At 45.9% G+C, this 22785-nt stretch overlaps 1 protein-coding gene across 1 annotated transcript in view; it reads left to right on the top strand.

The window, feature by feature from the left end:
- adcyap1r1a (adenylate cyclase activating polypeptide 1a (pituitary) receptor type I) overlaps nt 1–22785 on the top strand; it is a gene marked incomplete at both ends in the record, with an annotated part of 172939 nt that overhangs the window by 41528 nt on the left and 108626 nt on the right. Inside the window, 2 exons of the mRNA XM_084327581.1 lie at nt 7577–7599; nt 9472–9691. Coding sequence (XP_084183707.1) covers nt 7577–7599; nt 9472–9691 — 243 coding nt within the window. The remainder of the gene's footprint in view (nt 1–7576; nt 7600–9471; nt 9692–22785) is intronic.

The raw sequence follows: 22785 nt of genomic DNA, 5'->3' as shown, positions 1-22785 counted from the left end.
CTAACAGACTTGGGGTCTGTAGGGTATGCACTTATTCCCTCCGCCCTGAACATTTATGGAGATGTATGGGCCTTTTAAGTCAGTGATAAAAGTGTCTTTCAAGGATAAGTGAGCTCCTGTACTGATTATTATAGTTCAATATTCAATATTTGATCACCGAAACCCCCCAAAAAGCATAAAAAGGCCCCTCCCGCCCAAAAATGGCCCCCAAAAATAGCACAGGCCCAGTGCCCTTTTCAGCCTTTGAGCACCTGCCCCTCTAAAGTCCTGTGCACGTCCCTGAAGTCAGATACATTTACATTTAGTCATTTAGCTGACGCTTTTATCCAAAGCGACTTACAAGTTCTGTACGACAAGTCATCAGGAAGGGCACAACTCTATCAGCTGTGTAACAATGTTACAGATACTGACCCTGGGTCAGCCGAATTAGCCTCCTTCCGGAAAGTCATCCCGTTGTATTATTCACACACACATTATGGAAAAGCAGCGCTGTTTTCATGAAAGATAAGATAAGATAAGATAAGATAAGATAAGATAAGATAAGATATTCCTTTATTGATCCTCCTGGGGAAATGCAGGCATCATAGCAGCATGGGGGGGGGGGGGGGGGGAGGTACAGACCGTAGAAGACATGATACAGGTCATAGAATTATAGTATAGTGGAGAAGTAAAAATAGGATAAAAATAGGCAGTGTAAACAATATAATTAACTCTGGACATGCACATTATGGGCAAGTAGGCAATGTAGGCACAGCCCACGTCCTGTGTGTGTGTTTACTCATACATATTAAACCATTTGCAGAGAATCGGACCATGACGGTCAATATTTAGGATTAACACAGTGGAAACAAAAGAATAGCCTTTGGACAAACTCTGTTATTGCTTGTCTCCAAATCAAACGGGATACTGTAGGATTAGTATGTTTCATATCCAATGGGTTACACTCTGATATTAGCTGTAGAGTCACTATTATTATTGATCTTTATTTATCTCGATCATTTCAACCATAAAACAAACACAAATTTGTAATAACAAAAAATAACAACAAATTTATTAAAAATAAAATTTAAATAAATACAAATAAAATACAATAATCAGCATAGCTCAAGACAATGGTTTTGTTCGAGAAGGGACAGAATAAAGCACAGCTTATCTGGTCCTGCCCCTTCCTTACAATATCATATTAATATGTAATAAGTTATCTATCGATATCAAAAAAGAATATACCTATCCACTACAGCAAAAGATAAATAAATTATTACAAAAATACTAGTTCACGTTATTTTCAAGCTCCTCTAACTTATACTTGTCCAATAATTCCTGTTTATATCTGCATTTAAACATTTCAATAGTATGACTTGTTTTTATTGCTACATCAAGGACATTCCAAATGGATACCCCACAAACTGAGATGCACTTGCTTTTGAGAGTTGTACGGACAATAGGTTGTTTTAAATTAAATTTCCCTCTTAGAGTATAACCCCCATCTCTGCCCATGAAAAATTGTTGTATGTTGCCAGGGACTATATTTTTTGTTACTTTAAACATGAATTGTGCAGTTTTGAATTTAACCAAATCTTTAAATGTCAGAGTTTGACTTTTAACAAATAAACAATTGGTATGATCTCTATAACCAGCATGATGTGCAATCCTTTCCTTATAGCTCTTTTTTTCAGTGTGCATGTCTTGTGTAGGTTGGTTTTATATGTATTTCCCCAAACTTCAACATAATATGACAGGTAGGGTACAATGAGTGTGCAATACAGAGTGTACAGTGATTTCTGATTTAAGATGTATTTAGTTTTACCCAGAATTCCCAAGCTTCTCGCAATCTTTGAGCATAGATATTTTATGTGTGAATTCCAGCAGAGTTTGTGGTCTAAGACATCCAAAAGCTTATTGTATGAAACCAGCATTTTAATTTGTACAATTCCTTTTTTGCCACCTTTAAAAGCTGCTGCAGATGATCCCCATAACATAAAATATTTGTGTCATCTGCAAAGACAACCAATTTAAATATTTCAGACACTTTACAGATATCATTAATGTATAATATGAACAATTTGGGTCCCAACACTGACCCCAGTGAACGTATCTTTCCTATAGAGTCTGTGTCAATGTTGTCTCTTACTGAAATACAGGAACTGCAGTGTGGACAGAGTTCATTAGGCTCAAGAGGAATAGTTTAGGTAACACTTTATAACACGTCGTACAGTGTAATTACCCTGAATTTATGGTATGATTAACACATGGGCTTGTCAACAAGCATGCATGTGGTAATGTGCTAACTAACTGCATCTCAAGTGCTCTTTAACCCTTTGACTTCCACACTACAGAAGATTAACCCTCTGTAGTGGGGTAGTGAAATGTTAACCCTTTGTAGTGTGGTAGTGAAAGGTTACCCTTCTGTAGTGTGGTAGTGAAAGGGTTAACCTGCTGTAGTGTAGCAGTGAAAAGGTTAAAATGCACATGGACGTTAAGTGCCTTGGTTAACCATTGGTATTGGTTGGATATTGTCTATACAGTCTAACTATTCTGCGTTGATGTAAACTGAATTATATACACATGTCTGCTTCTGTGAACTCATATACCCTGAGGTTATACACATATGTGTGTCTCATGTGTGCTCTGACTTAGTCCCAGGGAGTGGAGATAAGGTGGTCTCATATCTGTTGTGTCTGTCTGTCTGTCTGTCTGTCTGTCTGTCTGTCTGTCTGTCTGTCTGTCTGTCTGTCTGTCTGTCTGTCTGTCTGTCTGTCTGTCTGTCTGTCTGTCTGTCTGTCTGTCTGTCTGTCTGTCTGTCTGTCTGTCTGTCTGTCTGTCTGTCTGTCTGTCTGTCTGTCTGTCTGTCTGTCTGTCTGTCTGTCTGTCTGTCTGTCTGTCTGTCTGTCTGTCTGTCTGTCTGTCTGTCTGTCTGTCTGTCTGTCTGTCTGTCTGTCTGTCTGTCTGTCTGTCTGTCTGTCTGTCTGTCTGTCTGTCTGTCTGTCTGTCTGTCTGTCTGTCTGTCTGTCTGTCTGTCTGTCTGTCTGTCTGTCTGTCTGTCTGTCTGTCTGTCTGTCTGTCTGTCTGTCTGTCTGTCTGTCTGTCTGTCTGTCTGTCTGTCTGTCTGTCTGTCTGTCTGTCTGTCTGTCTGTCTGTCTGTCTGTCTGTCTGTCTGTCTGTCTGTCTGTCTGTCTGTCTGTCTGTCTGTCTGTCTGTCTGTCTGTCTGTCTGTCTGTCTGTCTGTCTGTCTGTCTGTCTGTCTGTCTGTCTGTCTGTCTGTCTGTCTGTCTGTCTGTCTGTCTGTCTGTCTGTCTGTCTGTCTGTCTGTCTGTCTGTCTGTCTGTCTGTCTGTCTGTCTGTCTGTCTGTCTGTCTGTCTGTCTGTCTGTCTGTCTGTCTGTCTGTCTGTCTGTCTGTCTGTCTGTCTGTCTGTCTGTCTGTCTGTCTGTCTGTCTGTCTGTCTGTCTGTCTGTCTGTCTGTCTGTCTGTCTGTCTGTCTGTCTGTCTGTCTGTCTGTCTGTCTGTCTGTCTGTCTGTCTGTCTGTCTGTCTGTCTGTCTGTCTGTCTGTCTGTCTGTCTGTCTGTCTGTCTGTCTGTCTGTCTGTCTGTCTGTCTGTCTGTCTGTCTGTCTGTCTGTCTGTCTGTCTGTCTGTCTGTCTGTCTGTCTGTCTGTCTGTCTGTCTGTCTGTCTGTCTGTCTGTCTGTCTGTCTGTCTGTCTGTCTGTCTGTCTGTCTGTCTGTCTGTCTGTCTGTCTGTCTGTCTGTCTGTCTGTCTGTCTGTCTGTCTGTCTGTCTGTCTGTCTGTCTGTCTGTCTGTCTGTCTGTCTGTCTGTCTGTCTGTCTGTCTGTCTGTCTGTCTGTCTGTCTGTCTGTCTGTCTGTCTGTCTGTCTGTCTGTCTGTCTGTCTGTCTGTCTGTCTGTCTGTCTGTCTGTCTGTCTGTCTGTCTGTCTGTCTGTCTGTCTGTCTGTCTGTCTGTCTGTCTGTCTGTCTGTCTGTCTGTCTGTCTGTCTGTCTGTCTGTCTGTCTGTCTGTCTGTCTGTCTGTCTGTCTGTCTGTCTGTCTGTCTGTCTGTCTGTCTGTCTGTCTGTCTGTCTGTCTGTCTGTCTGTCTGTCTGTCTGTCTGTCTGTCTGTCTGTCTGTCTGTCTGTCTGTCTGTCTGTCTGTCTGTCTGTCTGTCTGTCTGTCTGTCTGTCTGTCTGTCTGTCTGTCTGTCTGTCTGTCTGTCTGTCTGTCTGTCTGTCTGTCTGTCTGTCTGTCTGTCTGTCTGTCTGTCTGTCTGTCTGTCTGTCTGTCTGTCTGTCTGTCTGTCTGTCTGTCTGTCTGTCTGTCTGTCTGTCTGTCTGTCTGTCTGTCTGTCTGTCTGTCTGTCTGTCTGTCTGTCTGTCTGTCTGTCTGTCTGTCTGTCTGTCTGTCTGTCTGTCTGTCTGTCTGTCTGTCTGTCTGTCTGTCTGTCTGTCTGTCTGTCTGTCTGTCTGTCTGTCTGTCTGTCTGTCTGTCTGTCTGTCTGTCTGTCTGTCTGTCTGTCTGTCTGTCTGTCTGTCTGTCTGTCTGTCTGTCTGTCTGTCTGTCTGTCTGTCTGTCTGTCTGTCTGTCTGTCTGTCTGTCTGTCTGTCTGTCTGTCTGTCTGTCTGTCTGTCTGTCTGTCTGTCTGTCTGTCTGTCTGTCTGTCTGTCTGTCTGTCTGTCTGTCTGTCTGTCTGTCTGTCTGTCTGTCTGTCTGTCTGTCTGTCTGTCTGTCTGTCTGTCTGTCTGTCTGTCTGTCTGTCTGTCTGTCTGTCTGTCTGTCTGTCTGTCTGTCTGTCTGTCTGTCTGTCTGTCTGTCTGTCTGTCTGTCTGTCTGTCTGTCTGTCTGTCTGTCTGTCTGTCTGTCTGTCTGTCTGTCTGTCTGTCTGTCTGTCTGTCTGTCTGTCTGTCTGTCTGTCTGTCTGTCTGTCTGTCTGTCTGTCTGTCTGTCTGTCTGTCTGTCTGTCTGTCTGTCTGTCTGTCTGTCTGTCTGTCTGTCTGTCTGTCTGTCTGTCTGTCTGTCTGTCTGTCTGTCTGTCTGTCTGTCTGTCTGTCTGTCTGTCTGTCTGTCTGTCTGTCTGTCTGTCTGTCTGTCTGTCTGTCTGTCTGTCTGTCTGTCTGTCTGTCTGTCTGTCTGTCTGTCTGTCTGTCTGTCTGTCTGTCTGTCTGTCTGTCTGTCTGTCTGTCTGTCTGTCTGTCTGTCTGTCTGTCTGTCTGTCTGTCTGTCTGTCTGTCTGTCTGTCTGTCTGTCTGTCTGTCTGTCTGTCTGTCTGTCTGTCTGTCTGTCTGTCTGTCTGTCTGTCTGTCTGTCTGTCTGTCTGTCTGTCTGTCTGTCTGTCTGTCTGTCTGTCTGTCTGTCTGTCTGTCTGTCTGTCTGTCTGTCTGTCTGTCTGTCTGTCTGTCTGTCTGTCTGTCTGTCTGTCTGTCTGTCTGTCTGTCTGTCTGTCTGTCTGTCTGTCTGTCTGTCTGTCTGTCTGTCTGTCATATCCCATTGGGTGCAAACTTGGTGGATTTTATTTTCTCCAAATGAGTCAAAGTTGAACAGCGCTGATGTCAACATTTTAGTCCTTGGTGTACATAATACTAATATATTATATAGTACTAAGGCCCTTGGTTTATATAATACTAATATATGATATAGTACTAAGGCCCTTGGTTTATATAATACTAATATATTATATAGTACTAAGGGCCATGGTTTATATAATACTAATATATTATAGTACTAAGCCCCTTGGTGTATAATATAATTACTTACTTACGCCTATCGCTCCTTTTGGGGGAGCATAGGCCGTTGACAACAGTTCGCCAGGGTCCTCTGTCCTGTGCTTTGCTTTCCAGCTGTTTCCATGTCAGTCCGCTCTGTGTGATGTCTGTCTCCAAGTCCCTGCGCCAGGTGTTCTTGGGCCGGCCTCTTCCTTTTGCCTTGGGGGTTCCATCTAAGGGCCTGTCTGGTGGTGCTGGTGTTTGATTTGCATAGTGTGTGGCCGATCCATCCCCACTTTCTTCTCTTGATTTGTTCTTCCACTGGTTGTTCTGCTGCCATATGTGTGGATTGTAGTGCCATTGGCAGCTTCCATAGGAGGGCCGTGCCCGTCGGCCAGGGTGTCCACCCTTGATGCAGGCAGCACGCTTCTCTGTGCCCCTGTGTCGCACATGAAACACCTGCTTGAGATGGTATCCCGAATAAATAGTATCCAGCCGCCCCCACCAACGCTCATGGCCACTGCTGAGCGCCGGCCCTGGCGTCCCCCCCCCCCCTGAAAGTACATGGGCATTGGTTATCCCTGGCTCCATACTTCATCTGCTACTGTATATACTCCCCCTTGATCACATCATCCGCAAATTCAACCTCGACTTCCACTGCTACGCCGACGACCCCCAAATTTACATCAGCACATAACCCACCCCTCGGTTACATTGATTCCTGCTTATCCAAATTACAATCCTGGCTGACCCACAACCTCCTCAAACTCAACAGTGAAAAGACAGAACTATTCCTCATCGGCACCAAATCCACCCTCAGCAGATCCGGACCCATCACACTCACTGTAAATGACTCAACCATCAAATCCCCGCCCCCCCCCCCCCCCCCCCCCCCCCCACCCCCCCCCCCCCCCCCCCTCGGCGTCATTCTGGATCCCACCCTCTCATTTGACCGCCACGTCTGCTGCGTCATCATGCCTTAATTTCCTGCCGCCTAGACTACTGCAACTCCCTCCTCACCGGCATCACCTCCCGCTCTCCCTCCATAGACTCCAGATGGTCCAGAACTCTGCTGCTTGCCTGCTCACGAACACCCGGTCCCGTGACCACATCACTCCTGTCCTCCACTCTCTCCACTGGCTCCCGATTAAGGAATGCATACAGTTCAAATTACTACTCCTCACCTTTAAAGCCCTCCATAGCCTGGCCCCGCCCTACCTGACTGACCTCCTTCTCCCTTACCGCCCCACTCGATCCCTCCGGTCCTCTTCCACTGCTTCCCTCATCCACTGCTTGTCATCCAAACTTAAAGGTTTTGGTGATCTTCTCTCGTGCTGCACCCCGACTCTGGAACACGCTCCCTCAGACGGTCAGATACTCTCCCTCACTCTCCCCCTTCAAATCCCGACCTCAAAACCTACCCGTTCTCCCTAGCATTCAACCTTCCCTATCCATAGCCACCCTCCTCCAACCTAACACCCCCCTTTTCCCCTCCTCTACCTTCTCTCCTCTCCTGACTTAATCCTCTTTACCCCATTGGGGGGCATAGGGCATCCACCAGAGCTCTCCATCTCACCCTCTTCTGGGCCAGGGCCTTTGCTTCTTGCCAGCTCACTCCGATGAGTGAGTGTGGAACGTCTCCAGGTGTTTCTCGGCCTACCGGCTTTCCTCTTCCCCTGCCTGTTGTAGTCCAAGGCCTGTCTAGTGATGTTGTTTTAGTCCTTCCTAAGGGTATGCCCTATCCAGTTCCACTTTCTCCTTTTGATGGTGGTAGTTACAGTATGCTGTCCTATCTATGTCTACCTGCCTTAATTACGGTAATTCTTACCTCGTGTGTGTATTAGTCATGTCCTCTTATACCCTCATCTGTGTTTCCTCTGTGTCAGTTGTTCACTGAAACATGCCGTGAGTAAGTACTATGCATCCCTGTTAAGCCTTATCGTCCCTCGCTGCCACGGAAGATAAGTAAGATATGTCTTTGCCTATAGTTATCATGTCATTCCTACCTTGCCGTGTTTAACGTGTTATGGAAAACAAACATATATATAATACAATAGGAGTATAGGACTATATAATACCATATGAGTATAGGACTGTATAATACTATAGTAGTATAGGACTATACAAGACTATAGGACTATATAATACTATAGTAGTATAGGACTATATAATACCATAGGAGTATATGACTATATAATACTATAGGAGTATAGGACTATATAATACTATAGGCCTATACTTTCATTTCACTTACATCCTTTCAATGTGTCCGTGTGCATTTGCGTGTGTGTTAGCACATCTATATATTTAACGCAAAGAGCTGCTTCTACACTCCACCACCTCCAGGAGAGATAAACACTGCATCAGTCACCCAGACACTAACACACTTTGACCTGCTGTTGACTCTGTGGTTCAACGCCACCTGGCTGAGATCAAGTGAGCTCTAGTGCCTCTAGTGTGTCTGTCTCCTCCGACCTCAAACCACCTCCACTGGCAGCTGTCTGTGGCCACGCTGTCTGTATCTGCTCCAGTCACGCCAGCCCAGAGAGGACAGCTCGTCTTGAGTACACTACTGTTGTACACTACAGTTGTACACTACAGTTGTACATTACAGTTGTACGCTACAGTTGTACGCTACAGTTGTACGCTACAGTTGTACATTACAGTTGTACATTACAGTTGTACATTACAGTTGTACACTAAAGTTGTTGGTGTTTGTTCTTGTCATGTTTTCTCAATGTTGCTGTTGTTTCGAGTTGCCTGAGGTGTGTCTGTTTGTACCGTATGACAGCACTGTTACAGTTCAGACTGAATGTAGACGTGAGCATCAGTCAGGCATGAACTATGCGCTCTGTGCCTAGACGTAAAGGCTTCCATTCAGGGGAAAAAGCCTAACCACTTGGTTGCTCTGGTCTACCGTGACTCATCTGCTGCAGATAAGGACATAAAAAAAAAGAATAAAGTACATTTAGTCATTTAGCTGACGCTTTTATCCAAAGCGATTTACAAGTTCTGTACGGCGCGTCAGCAGGAAGGGTACAATTCTTTCAGCTGAGTAACAATGTTCGTCAAACAGTGTTGAAACTTGAGTGCTGCAGTGTTGAGTGCATAGTAGTAAAGACTATTAATACAGTAGGTAGTAATAAAGACAAGGACGATTATTTAGTGGAAAAGTGCATGATAGTAGAAGTACGAAGGTTAGTGTTTTTATTTTTTATTTTTGTTCTCCTTCCTTTCAGATATTGATTGAAGAAGTGTGTGTTTTGTCGAAACGTTGGTTGGGTTTCGGGTGTCCTAACTGTGGTGGGGAGTTGTGGAGCAAGGACTGACAATAGGCTGCTTTTCTTCTCTTCTCAGTCTGTCTTATCAACACAAGAGACCTCCACGTTCTGCATACACAATAGACGGTGTGTGTCTTCTTAGAGACACAACCCTGTCTTTTTTGGGGATGCATGTCTGTAGTGTGAGAGGAAACCCATGCAAACTCCACACAGAAAGGCCCCCCTGTCTGCTGTTCGAACCCTGGACCTTCTTGCTGCAAGGCAACAGCGCTAACCATGGTGCCTACTCTCTGTGGTCATGTGATCATAAAAACACAATCCTACACTTACCATAGGAGCAATATCATGTCACCACACGCTCGAATAGCTGATTCTGTTCACACTGAGGCAGTTATACAGGCTGACAATGTCTCAACCCACATCACCAGGCAGTCACACGCAAGGTCTGCTCTCCAACAACATGAGGGCAAACATCTGTCTTGGTGTGTTTGATATTGTAGGCAGATCCTATATGCTGGAGAAGATGAGGAGGTCCTTTCTGATGGAGGAGGAGAAGGAAGAGAAGACACTGAAAGAGAGGATGGGGACAGAAGAGATGAGGAGGTCCTTTCTGACAGGGGGGGAGGAGAAGACACTGAAGGAGAGGATGGGGACAGAAGAGATGAGAAGGTCCTTTCTGATGGAGCAGGAGGAGGAGGAGAAAAGACCGAAGGAGAGGATGTGTTATTTTATTATCAGAAACACTAGAGCAAGATAATGGAACGAGAAAGCATAATGTAGCCAGGCTACAACTGAGAGATTATTTAGCATAGCGAACACCGTACACAAGACGGAGAAATAGTTTAACACAACATAATAACAAAACCGGACAGATGTCCCACTTCTGTCCGTGGCCGACTGCTCGCAGTACTTCTGTTGAAGATCCGACAACAGACAGGAGAACAAAGGATTACTATAAAGGCAAAATACCCAGCAAACCACACGCAGTAATTAGTGACAACAAATCACAGGTGACAATCAATCAGAGCTAATTGCAGAGAACAGGGTGAAGTACTCCAGAATGGCAGTAGGGTTCCCACTCCTGAGAGAGGATAGAAACCCCAAATGTTACAGGGATGCAGGTGTTGATTTTCAAAACAAACAATACTCTTTATTTTGAGTAGCGAATGAACACGAATAACAGGAACAAATGAAAGGGGAGAAAACTCAGTCTCCACAAAACATGACAGTAAGGCGAATGAACAAAACGATAACATCAACAGGGGGAAAATAAAGGTGGAGAAAGCTAGTCTCCAAAAACGGATTAAATAAACAGAATAACAAACAAACAGTAACGAGACGTAGTCGTGGGGAAAGCTAGACTTTCCATAACACGCTAAACACGGCAAGGTAGGAATGACATGATAACTATAGGCAAAGACATATCTTACTTATCTTCCATGGCAGCGAGGGACGATAAGGCTTAACAGGGATGCATAGTACTTACTCACGGCATGGTTCAGTGAACAACTGACACAGAGGAAACACACATGAGGGTATAAGAGGACATGACTAATACACACACGAGGTAAGAATTACCGTAATTAAGGCAGGTAGACATAGATAGGACAGCATAACTACCACCATCAAAAGGAGAAAGTGGAACTGGATAGGGCATACCCTTAGGAAGGACTAAAACAACATCACTAGACAGGCCTTGGACTACAACAGGGAGGGGAAGAGGAAAGCCGGTAGGCCGAGAAACACCTCCACTTCCACACTCCAAGACCTAAAGAACATCGGAGTGAGCTGGCAAGAAGCAAAGGCCCTGGCCCAGAAGAGGGTGAGATGGAGAGCTCTGGTGGACCCCCTATGCCCCCCAATTGGGTAAAGAGGATTAAGTCAGTCAAGTCAGACATAGATGTACCTACCAGGGAACGCTAGAGGCCCGCTCAGCCACTAGAGCGAACCCCCAACGTTCATTTCTATGATATTAGAAGCACTGAGCCTACCCTTGCCAAGAAGGCTGCTAGCCACTCCCCACCCAGACCACGGCTGATGGACACAGTTGGAGAAGAAAGACCTGAGCCTGAGAAAAGTGCAGAGACCCGCCTCCCTGATGACATCATTGCTTATCATGACCTCTTGTCAGTATTCTCCAAAAACATTACTACTGCCAAAGCCTCCTTCTTTCACAATAAGATTGACCCATTCCTGAATGTAACCGTCAGCTCCTCCCTCGATTGGGTCCCATTGACTCATTGACCGCCACACTGTTTTCCCATATCTACTCAATGGCGCCAGCGTTATTGACAATTTCCGCGATGTTTGTTCTGTTTTGTTTTGTTCACCCATCGTGTGTTCTGTATTATATCTATGGAGACAATAGTATGGCTCATTTGACAGGCATTGGTTATAGTCCAACACTGACTAACCAGTTAATTTCTACATACTTTAGTTTGTGCGCTATTCCATGCTAAACATTGCCCCTTTCCAAAATAATCCAGTATTCTTTTCTAGATTGCAAATATGACGTGTTATATGCATTATGCCCAAATCGTTCGGGTTGCTCGCCTGAAACTCCAAATATTTGAAAATCAAAGTTATATACCATATATATATGTTTCTTCTCAAATCATCAAGGGGGGGTGGGGTGGTAGTTTTACCTCGAAACTGCGATTGTTACCAAAAGCATGTTTTAGTTTCGGTAAAATACGACACTGTGATCGGTACAAAAGCATGTTTTAGGTTAAGAAAATACCAGCAGGTTACCTAAAATAGACCTTAACGTAATCAGAAGGTACTCCAAAATTAATAAATCCCATCGCCTCCCATCGCGATCGCAATTACTTGTGTATATTGGGCATGGCTATCATACGGGAAACAATAGGTTTGAGGCATCAAATCTCCGACCGATTGCTATGTCCTGATTCCCTCTGAGGGGGAGGAGTTCCTGCAGCAAAAAAAAAGCAGAGAGAGAAAAACCGAGAGACCATACCCAGTTCAAAAGGTAGGCGATACTGCCACCTGGAGGGATTCGATTGTCATTGCAATTTTTGCGTATGCAGTGGTGCCAGGGAGACACAGGCAGCTCCGAGCGAGTGTTTAGAATGGGGATCAAAGGAAAATGATCAAAGGATCTAAAAACGAGGAAACTCTTTTTTGGCGCTCAACCATTGGTGACAAAACACGAGAATACTTGTTATAGTATCGTATAGCTCCGCTCTGCGCCTACTGGAATATATCCCTATATCAGTCTATATACTGAATAAATTCTCCACATGCACTTATATACACCCATCCGTCTGGCCACACCCCCATCCGCTCCTCTACATAAGCAGGGGTGTGGCCATACTAACAGCTCCTTCCTTATTTTCACCACCGTCAAGTGTCTGTATACACCACTTGAGTTTAGTGCCAAAATTGTTGGAAAGGAGCTACGTGAAGAGATGGAGCTGCGTTGACATTATATCTTTATTTTCTCTCTCACAATTCTTCGAGGAAATACAGCGATAATGTCTTCGCCACCGGAGTGTCTAGAAGATGATGATCATTCTGACCTCCACCGGCATTTTCGTATTAGGGGCTCGCGTCGCTGAGCTAATCCCCGCCGGCATTTACCTCCGGCTCTGCAGTTGGACTTTGCTTGGGAGGCGCTCGGCCGTGTGATGGCTAGTGGCCTCTCTAGGGCGGGTGATGGTTTTGCGACACAGGCGCCAGGTGTGTTGTTGTGGGGGGAACGGCTGCACAACTTACGAAGGCCGGCTCCACGCTGGTACCCTTTTTTGCTGCCTCTTAGCGGCGTGGAGAGGGTTCTGGTTTGATGCCCACGTTACATGAGCTCCTCATCGGGAGCTTTGTTTCCTGGGGCCGTGGTGCCGAATCTGCGGTTCAATTCCCCGGATCTCTGGACAAACAGATCTCCTCTGTCACCGCGCGGTGGTGTTTCATTATGAGAATACCCCCACGCTCAAGTCGGCTATGGTCCGAGAGGGACTTGTGCCGGCACCGCTGTGGTAAACACCGTTCTAAAGAGGGACTTGTTGTCTTCTTTTTTCTCTTCTCTCTTCGGATGAGAAGAGGAAAAGGCAGCGGCTGTCTGAAGTGTGGGCCTGTATTGCGTTTCTCACGTTGTGCAGTTTTCAGTGGTAGCCACTTAGCTTGCTTCCTAGCTGGGTTGAGCTACCTGTTAGTCAGTTAGCTGTTTAGCTACGACGTTAGCTCCGTACGTTCACTCGGCTGGGAACGTTAGCTTGATGCTATCAGTTAGCCTAGAGTTAGCTGTTAGCTTGTGCTACAACCGTTGAAACTTTAGCCGTGAGAATAGCAGGCCCTAGCACTCTGACTACGACGTCATCTTTGACAGAAGATGTAGTCGGGCCTGCACCATGACCGGCTGCAGGAGGGGGGCGTCTCGCCGGTGCGAGGCTCCGGACTTAGCTGCTTGTTGCCCCACCGGCGAGAGGCCTTTCGTCAACGTGGAGACCAGCCTGTGTTGCCACCTTCTCATCCTGCGTTCCTTGGTGCAGGTAAGGGTCCATTGGACATTGCCCCACTCTTCCTTCCTTCCCCTCCCAAATGTTTTGTTAATAACTATGTTTTTTCCGAAACGTATGTTGCTTCACTACATTTGGAGATACGACATGTGCTGTGTGTGAATTGTCTTGGTTGCTGGTATAGCTTGGGTACCGCTGGCCAAAGCTTGTGCTTGTCTCTCTACCTAGAAACAGCTGTGTTTTTTACGTGAGTAAAAATTAACTGGGTTTTTGTTGTATGATGAGAGGTTGTGTGTGTTCATGTAACGTTAGACAACGTAGCTGAGCCTACAACTGGCTGGGTTACCCTACAATGCTATGCATAGTGGCATGTGATCGAGGGATGAGTCCCTCTCTCAGCTTGTGATGACAATAAACAGGTGGCAAGTTTTTTCACATATAAACAGGGCTGTACCTGTTCAAACAAGTCGTATCAGGGGTAAGATGGCGAATGAATGAATGAATGAATGAATGAATGAATGAAAACTTTATTTAACAGATTGCAGAATGGGTACAATACAGTACGGCTCAATACATACAATTGTTAAGGGGATGCAGACCTGAGAAAGACGTTTGTCTTGTTTCCATCAGGGTCCCCCATTTTCAATTCATATAGACATATATGACATACATGACATACAGATAGTCAGTACTGCTACATCTATACATTTATGACATACCAGATTTGCAAATACAGTACTGTTTGTGATACAGAAGGAGTCAAGAAAAGGGAGTATATACATTTGACGTAGAAACTGTACATTGGAGGTTGGGTGGGGGGGGTTGGGTACATTGGGATATTGACAACCATACTGGGTAATTTACATTGGAGGTGGTTGGGGGGGGGGGGGGGGGGGGGCGGGGGGCATACTGTATAAACAAGTAACACTGTACATTGAGGGGGGGGGGGGAGGAGACACTGTACAAACAAACACAATTGTACATTGAACTATTGACAAAACCATACTAGGTAAATGACTGTACATTGGAGGGGGTTGGAATGATTGGGTTAGGATATTTACAGGGGCCAGTGTTGAATTGCAGTCTCCCGTAGGTGTCCCTTGAGAGAGGTTTTGAAAGTGGGTAGTGATCCACATTCCTTTACAGCTTTGGGTAGGGCGTTCCACATTGATGTGGCATAATTGCGAAACGTGTTTAGTCCCTTATTTGAGCCGAATCTGGGTTTGACATGATTTGTGGAGCTCCCTCTGGTGTTGTGATCGTGGTATTCACTGACCTTTGGGAAGTATTTTGACATGTACATGGGTACCTTGGTCGTGTAGTGTATCTTGTAGACCAGGCCCATTGCAAGTTGTTGTACTCTGTCGTCTACTCTAAGCCATCCTAGGTTGTCGAAGTGGGCAGGGGTGAGGTGGGTTCTAGGAGTAAGGTCAAGCAGTAGTCTGACCAGTTTGTTTTGAGATGTTTGTAATTTTGTTTTTAGCGCCTTTGAGGTGCTTTGGTACCATGAGGTGCAGGCATAGTCGTAGTACCCCTGAATGAGTGCTCCTGCCAGAGTCTTCAGGGTGTTCTTGTTTACCAGAGAGGAGATCCGGTACAAGAATCGAGTTCGTTGGTTGACTTTTTTTATTACATTGGATGCCATTTTGTCACAGGAGAGATTAGCCTCTAGGATGGACCCCAGGTAGGTAATTTCATCTTTCCTTGTGACAATATTGTCACCCACTGTAACTGAGAAGCCGTCGGTCTTGCTGAGTTTGTTATTTGAACCGAAGAGAATGGACTCTGTTTTGCCCATGTGTAATGATAGTTTGTTATCAGCGAGCCATATGCAGATTCTGCCTAGTTCCGAGCTGAGGGTTTTTTCAACCTGTAACTTGTTCTTGTCAGAGACCAGCAGGGCTGAGTCGTCCGCAAACAGGAACAAGTTGCAGTCACAAGCTGACGACATGTCATTTGCATAAATTAGGAACAGTAGCGGTCCTAGTATGCTTCCTTGTGGAACACCACAGCTCACTGTGAGGGGGGGGGATAGGGTACCGTTTACCTCCACCATCTGTTCCCTCCCCTCAAGGTAGGATTGCATCCAGCTCACTGATAGACTATCAAAACCAATTGCTTTTAGCTTGTCAATCAGAATGGAGTGATTGACCGTGTCAAAGGCCTTTTGTAGGTCCAGCATGACCATGCCGCAGTATTTGCCTGCGTCCACCTCTTGTTTGATGTGGTCATTCAAATAGAGAAGGCATGTGTCAGTGGAGTGGGATGTTCTGAAGCCAGATTGGAATTCGTAGATTAGATTTTTTTCCGCTAGGTACTTTTCGACCTGTTCGTAGACTATTTTTTCCATGACTTTCGAGATGGAGGTGAGAATAGAAACAGGGCGGTAGTTGCCTGGGTCTAATTTGCTGCCCTTTTTGTGCAGAGGGGTCACCCTCGCAATTTTGAAGTCCTTGGGGACGTGTCCCTGTTTTATGGAGAGGTTTATTATGTGTGTGATGATTGGTGTGATGGCGGCTGCTGAGTCTCTGAGGAATTTGGAGGGGATGTTGTCATGGCCAGTGGCCTTGTTAGGTTGGAGGGCGCTCAGTTTATTGAGTACCTCATCTGTTGTTACCGTTTCCAGAGGGGTGGGTTTCCCTGGTTTCCCCTGCCCCCCCCCCCCCCCCCTCCCCTCAAACATGATTTTGTTTACAATATATTGTTTCACTATGTTTTTGGGGATACGGTGTAACCCCTCAGCTTCTGTTGGGGTTGTGCTCTTGCTTAGAGAGGCAATTTCTTTCTGAAAATTGTTTGGTCGCTGTCATGTGGACTTAGCAAGGCCTGTGACCAGTACTTAATCAAGGACTTGTGTCTTCTCTCGTTATGAAAAACGGCGTTCCTCTTACGGTAGTGAGAGTGTACTTTCGCCATTTTTTGTTGTGATGGAGGGTTGTGTGTGTGTGTCGTTAAGATCCACAACTGGGTTAGGTGTTGGCCTACAGAAGTTACATGTGTAAGCTCTTGTACCAGGGCCCTTGGCCCTCTCTTGGTCTATGTTTTTCTTCCTTTAGGAAAAGGTGTAAAAATGCAGGTGGCAGGTTCGCACATGAGCCTATGTGAAGCTGTTACCTTGACAGGTATACATGCGCTTCATGTAGCACGCTATGACTGGTGTCATGGCTCTGGGTCATGAGGGGGTGAACTGATAAACCCTCCCTCCCCTTTTTCTGATTGGTCAGGGGGTTGGACCTCCTGTCCTTCGGGCTTCCTGTCACGTTGCTGGGTCAGCGCATCACAGGGTAGGGAGGGGGGGGGAAGGGAGTTTCCTGGTCCCACGCCATATTTGGGCGGTGGGTCACTGGGCACGTTTCTATTGGTTGTGAGACTTTCGTGAGTTCTTTTCAGGCTCCATGTTGTGGACCTCTGTTATTGTCAAGATGAGTAGAACTTAAAAAGAAGTTCTGCTCTGTTGTATGTGTCTTGAGCTTGGTAGGTGATGCAATGCAGTAGTAGACAATTTGTTCTTCTGCTCTGCTCCCTACTAGTAGTGTATATTGGGTCAGAGCCTCCTCCTCAGGAAGTTTCAGAGCCTCCTCTGTGAGTTTCAGAACCTCCCTCTCAGTGAGGGAGCCTCCTCCTCAGAGAGTCTTAGTCCAATTGTTACATCGCTCAATGTTGCATATATCTTCAATTATTACTCACGTGGGAAGTCTCTCTCTGGGGGTTCCCTGTCTCCTCTCTTTTATAGGGCAGGGTTGACAGGGGTGTTTTCCGTCGGGCGCGTCATATGGGACCCATATCTGTGTCTTGGCCAGCTTCCTGCCGTTCTCCCAGGCGGCTTGGAGGGAACGTTATCTGGGTTCTTGTTAGAATTACCATTGACATGTTTTGGGTCTCGACGTGTACATAGTGCTGGCCCTGGGTGCTTCTGATAGCAACCACACATGGGCTTGCGCGCCTTGGTTGCTCATCATTGAAACAGCGTTTTTATGGGGCAACTAGGGTGGAGTTTTGTCTCTTCCGAGCGCCAGTGTACTAGGTTAGTCTCGATGAATTCTCGTTCATCTCTGGGGGGAGATAATGGAATAGATCAAAGCATTGGCGGACGGGTCTCACGCCTTTGGGGTGGGCCACCGGGCGCGGCTTGGTGGCGCCCTCTGTGATGTTTTAGATCGACACGCGTACCTACCCCCCTCCTGGGACTGGGGATGGTGGCGTGATTAGGACACGGGACTGGTTCTGGTCGCGCCGGACCAGGTCAGTTAACCCGTTGTCCGCCGGGGCGGTGGTGGTTGGTTTCCAGGTGTGTTGGTAGCGGAGTCGACTCTCCGGGTAGGCCGGGCTTGGCCCCGTCTGCCTGTGAGTGTGCTCCCGCACCTTTCATGACATCTGCCAATCATATTGTCAGCCTTCTCTGCCTCTGCCCCTCTAGAGGGTCGGGTTTTTTTTGTGGAGGCTGCGACATGGTGCACAGCATACCGTACGCCCCTTCCGCCGGAGGGCTGTTTTCAGCAGACCCCTTTGGCGCCTGTCTAGTCCGCAGTGCTCCAGGCTCAGGTCGAGTGACCTGTTGCCTGGATTGAGGTATCGACCTCTTTTGGGGGTTGTCTCCCCGGTGCGCTGCCTGGTCCCGCTGTGGGTGTAGCCTCTTGAGTGCTTCGGGGCAGCGTGCTGTAGGGGGGAAGGGCCTGCTCTTGGATGGGCCCTGTCCGAATACGCTGGTGATGTGGGGGGTGGTGTCACTAGTGACCGTCTGGTGCGGTCTCGATGCTGCGGCGTCATTGGCCTCACCAGGCCCCCTTTTCCAGGGGGTCCAGTCCCTTCCTGGGGCTGGGTCCTCCTTCATGCTCCGCTGCTACGGCCTTGCCACGGGGTTGGGTTTTTGCCCTTGACCCCGTGATATTAGGGGTTGTAACGTTTTTTTTTATTTCTTCCCGTTCGTTCCCTAGTGGCATGTGGGTTGCGCGTTTGTGTGGCAGGTTCTTCTGTTGGAAGGTCCCACGGTCTGCTCACCCTGTGCGTTTGAGTTGCTAAACCCCTCTTCGCACAGTCGGATCCGTTCCCTCCCGTCCTCCACTAGGGGGGTCCGGGGGCTCGGGTCCTCCCCGGTTCTGATGGTTGTGGGGGGCCTCAGCGAGTACATTTGTCGAGCCTCCGCTCTGCTCAGCTCCTGTATTCCAGTAGGTGCAGAGCGGAGCTATACGATACTATAACGTACGGTTATATCTATAACCATAGTTATATGAGTATAGTGACGCTCTGCGCCGGACTCATTGAGGACCCCGTGGTCTTCGCCTTGGTGGTGAAAGACTTGGGAAGGAGCTGTTAGTATGGCCACACCCCTGCTTATGTAGAGGAGCGGATGGGGGTGTGGCCAGACGGATGGGTGTATATAAGTGCATGTGGAGAATTTATTCAGTATATAGACTGATATAGGGATATATTCCAGTAGGCGCAGAGCGTCACTATACTCATATAACTATGGTTATAGATATAACGTACGTTTTCGATGGCCAATGAGTTAAACAAGCCAGAGTCACACCGCTCATAAAAGAACGAACCCTGAACCCCACTGTCACAGATAATCTCTCTCATCTCTCTTTCCTCTCTAAATCACTTGAACGTGCCCTATGCAACCAGCTCCCGATTATCTGATTATCTGAATGACCACCTGGTCCCAGCAGCGGTCAACAGCGGTCACTCCACAGAGACGGCCCTCATAGCAGTCACAGAGGCTCTTCACTTAGCAAAAGCGAAAAAGCTGTCCTGATTTTCTTCAAATTCCTTGCAAGAACGGGAGTTGCAGGTTCTGCGATGGCATGGCTGCCATCCTACCTCGACGACCGCTCCTATCAAGTATCATGGAGAGGCACCCTATCAGACCCCCTCCAGACGGGTGTCCCCCGAGGTTCGATCCTCTTCTCTCTCTACACCAAATCTCTGGGTAACATTCACTTCTCATGACATCTCATATCACTGCTATGCTGACGACACTCAACTCTTCCTCTGCTTTCCTCCCTCTGATACCCAAATCTCTGAACAGATCTCGGTCTGCCTGTCTGACATTTCCCTCAGTCAACCACCTCACACCGAACCTGAGAAAAATCAGTTACTTAAGATTCCGGCTGAATCCTCCCCATTGACCGATCTTTCAATCAAAGTGGAGAAAATAGCCGTGGCCCTCAAGAACCTAGGTGTGGCTGTCAAGAGCCTAGGTGTGGCCGTCAAGAACCTAGGTGTGGCCCTTGACGACTGGCTGGACTTATCTGCTCACACCGCCTCAACAACCATAACCTGCGGATTCTTCCTGAGCAACATGAGAAGGATCTTCTCCTTCCTGACAAAAGAAGCCAACAGTCATGTGAAATCTCGACTATTGCAATGCTCTGCTACTGTAGCTGGTCTACTGGGTTGTTGCACCACCAAGGCACTTCAACTCATAGATAACGCAGCGGCCCACCTCCAAAGCACCAAAGTCAGCCGAAGTCACCCCACTTCTCAAAGAGCTGCACTGCTTCCCATTGCCTCATAAATCTGGTCTCTAACTACACACCCTCAAGACCCCTATACTCTGCATCTTCTAACTACACACCCTCAAGACCCCTATGCTCTGCATCTTCTAACTACACACCCTCAAGACCCCTACGCTCTGCATCTTCTAACTACACACCCTCAAGACCCCTACACTCTGCATCTTCTGGCTGTCTCAGACGCACTCCTATCTGAGCTCCAGGGGAGGTCATCAAAGAGAAGCAGGCTATTCTCTGTCTAAGTTCCCACCACAGTCAGGAGAGCTTATGTCTTATGTACCCCAGTTGCTATTGCATGTACATATTTGTGTTGTATTACACGTATATGTACATACATTGATACATACCAACTGTTTTGCCTGTTTTATTCTCCACCCATTGATTATCCATAGCAACACTACTATCACTGACATCTAAGAAGGGAGATCCCCCCTTGATCACCACATTGCCTGTGGTGCTTTCTTACCTATTGCTAGGTTTTTAGTGAGTTTTTCCTTACTTTCATGTGGGGTATGTCTGGGAGTGTTGCATTCATTTATTTATTTAAAATTTTATTTTGGATTTATTGTGATGTTTCTTCTTGACTTGTTTAAAAGAAGACATGTCCGGCCCATGGGGACATTAACGTGTGTTGTCAGGCCTTACAAATACATTTGATTTGATTTGATTTGATTAGATTTGATTTGATTTGTAAAGCCCGAAATCACTGGCTGGACAAGTCTTCTTGAACAAGTCAAGAAGAAACATCACAATAAATCAAGGAAAAAACACACACCATCAAATCCAAATAATTATGCGACAGTCCCCAATGAAGATAAGGACTCAATAGGAAAAAAGCACCACAGGAAATGTGGAGGAGAGAAACCTTAGATGGGCTGTTCAAAGGGGGATCCCCGAACTTGAACTTGGATGTCTGTGATAATATAGTGTTGCTATGGATGATAGATGGGTGGAGAATAAAACAGGCCAATAGTTGGTATGTATGTACATATACATGTAATAAAACACATATATGTACATGCAATAGCAACAAAGGTACATAAGAAAAGTTTTGAAAAATGTAAATAAAATAGAGTACAACAACAAAAGAAAAATAAGATAAAGCCTAAATGTCAGGGCTCAGAGCTCAAAATATCAGAGTCATATTCCATTTAGATGAATATATGTATGTATGTATGTATTAAGGCTGTCAAATATATCGCGTTAATATCGCGTTAACTCCCGATTCTATTAATGCCACTAATTTTTTTAACTCAAGATTAACTAAAAAAAAAAAAAAAAAAATTTTTTTTTTTCTAGACTTCACTCAGGTGTATTATTGATGCTCTCATTGATACTATGTTTGTTTCTGAAGTGTGTGTGTGTGTGTGTGTGTGTGTGTGTGTGCAGGGGCGGACCTAGCCCATTTGGCGCCCTAGGCGAGATTCACCACTGCGCCGCCCCCCCCCCCCCCGCCCCCCAAAAAATGTTTTTTTTCTTTTTTTTGTAATTTTTTTTTTTTTTTTTTTTTATGGCTTTTTTTTTATGGCTTTTTTCTTCATAGTTCTCTAACGTTAGTCTTTCTTTCCTCAACGTTCAATTCTATAAACACTTGACCGATACCCATCAATGCACAGCGCTCTAGCACGTTCTGACTGTGAACACCTAAAGCTGAGGCTCAGACCGACCGACCGTTTTAGATTTTTGGCTCATTTTCCCTTATGTTAGATTTTTTTTAATGTAAAAATAATGGTTGCAGATATAGAGGGGGGCGCCAAAACTGCACAAAAAAAAAATAAAAATAAAAAGATTTGGCGCCCCCCTCTGGGTGGCGCTCTAGGCGACCGCCTATATCGCCTGTAGGAAGGTCCGCCCCTGTGTGTGTGTGTGTGTGTGTGTGTGTGTGTGATATAGAGAGAGAGGGGGGTGAGAGATGAGGAAGGGGCAAAAGAGAAAAAGAGCTGGGAGAGTGTGTGTGTGAGGGAGAGAGGGGGGTGTGTGATTAATCAGCCCTTGTGTGTGTGAATGTAACAAGTTCCTAACGTTTTCTTTCCCCTATTATTTCATGCACACTTTATTCATTGTTTTAAATTATTATTTTCTTTTAAGTTATTTTGTGCATCACTCTGTTTTGAATTTGAAGCAAATTTGCAATGCATGAGGGACATCCTTTTGTGTTAAATGGCTGCATAAAGCAAGCATTTGTTGACTCGCATGTTGATAAGAGTATTAAAACTTGGAACTTGAAAAAGATCTGTTTAAGGTAAAAAAAAAAGAAAAAAAAAGATGCGATTAATCGCGAGTTAACTATGGACAATCATGCGATTAATCGAGTTAAATATTTTAATCGTTTGACAGCACTAGTATGTATGTATGTATGTATGTATGTATGTATGTATGTATGTATGTATGTATGTATGTATGTATGTATGTATGTATGTATGTATGTATGTATGGGGGCGACATAGAGGAGATTGCACCATCTTGGCCATCACCACGAGACATCCACCAATCAATCCACCGAGACATTTTCAATCAATATCTGAAATAAAAAGTATTATTAATTAATAGAAATAGTGTCTCTACTACTATGTACTATGCTACTGTGTCTATATTACTATTATGCTACTACTGTGCACTCAAAGTGAAGCACTCAAGTTCGACATTGCTAAACAAACAATGCCACTTACCACTTGACCACTTGTGACTTGTGGCACACAATTTGTAAATCGCTTTGGATAACTATAACTAAATGTGACAGAGCCCATCGGTTTGTGACACAAGTCTCTCTCTGTAATTTTTCAGATTTGTACAGATTATGAAAGGACAGAATGTAAGCTTTCAA

This window comes from Notolepis coatsorum, assembly GCF_963971535.1.
Source record: "Notolepis coatsorum genome assembly, chromosome: 13".
Classification (NCBI taxonomy): Eukaryota; Metazoa; Chordata; class Actinopteri; order Aulopiformes; family Paralepididae; genus Notolepis; species Notolepis coatsorum.
The sequence above is the reverse complement of the archived record's forward strand: the minus strand, read 5'-3'. Positions and strand labels throughout refer to the sequence as shown.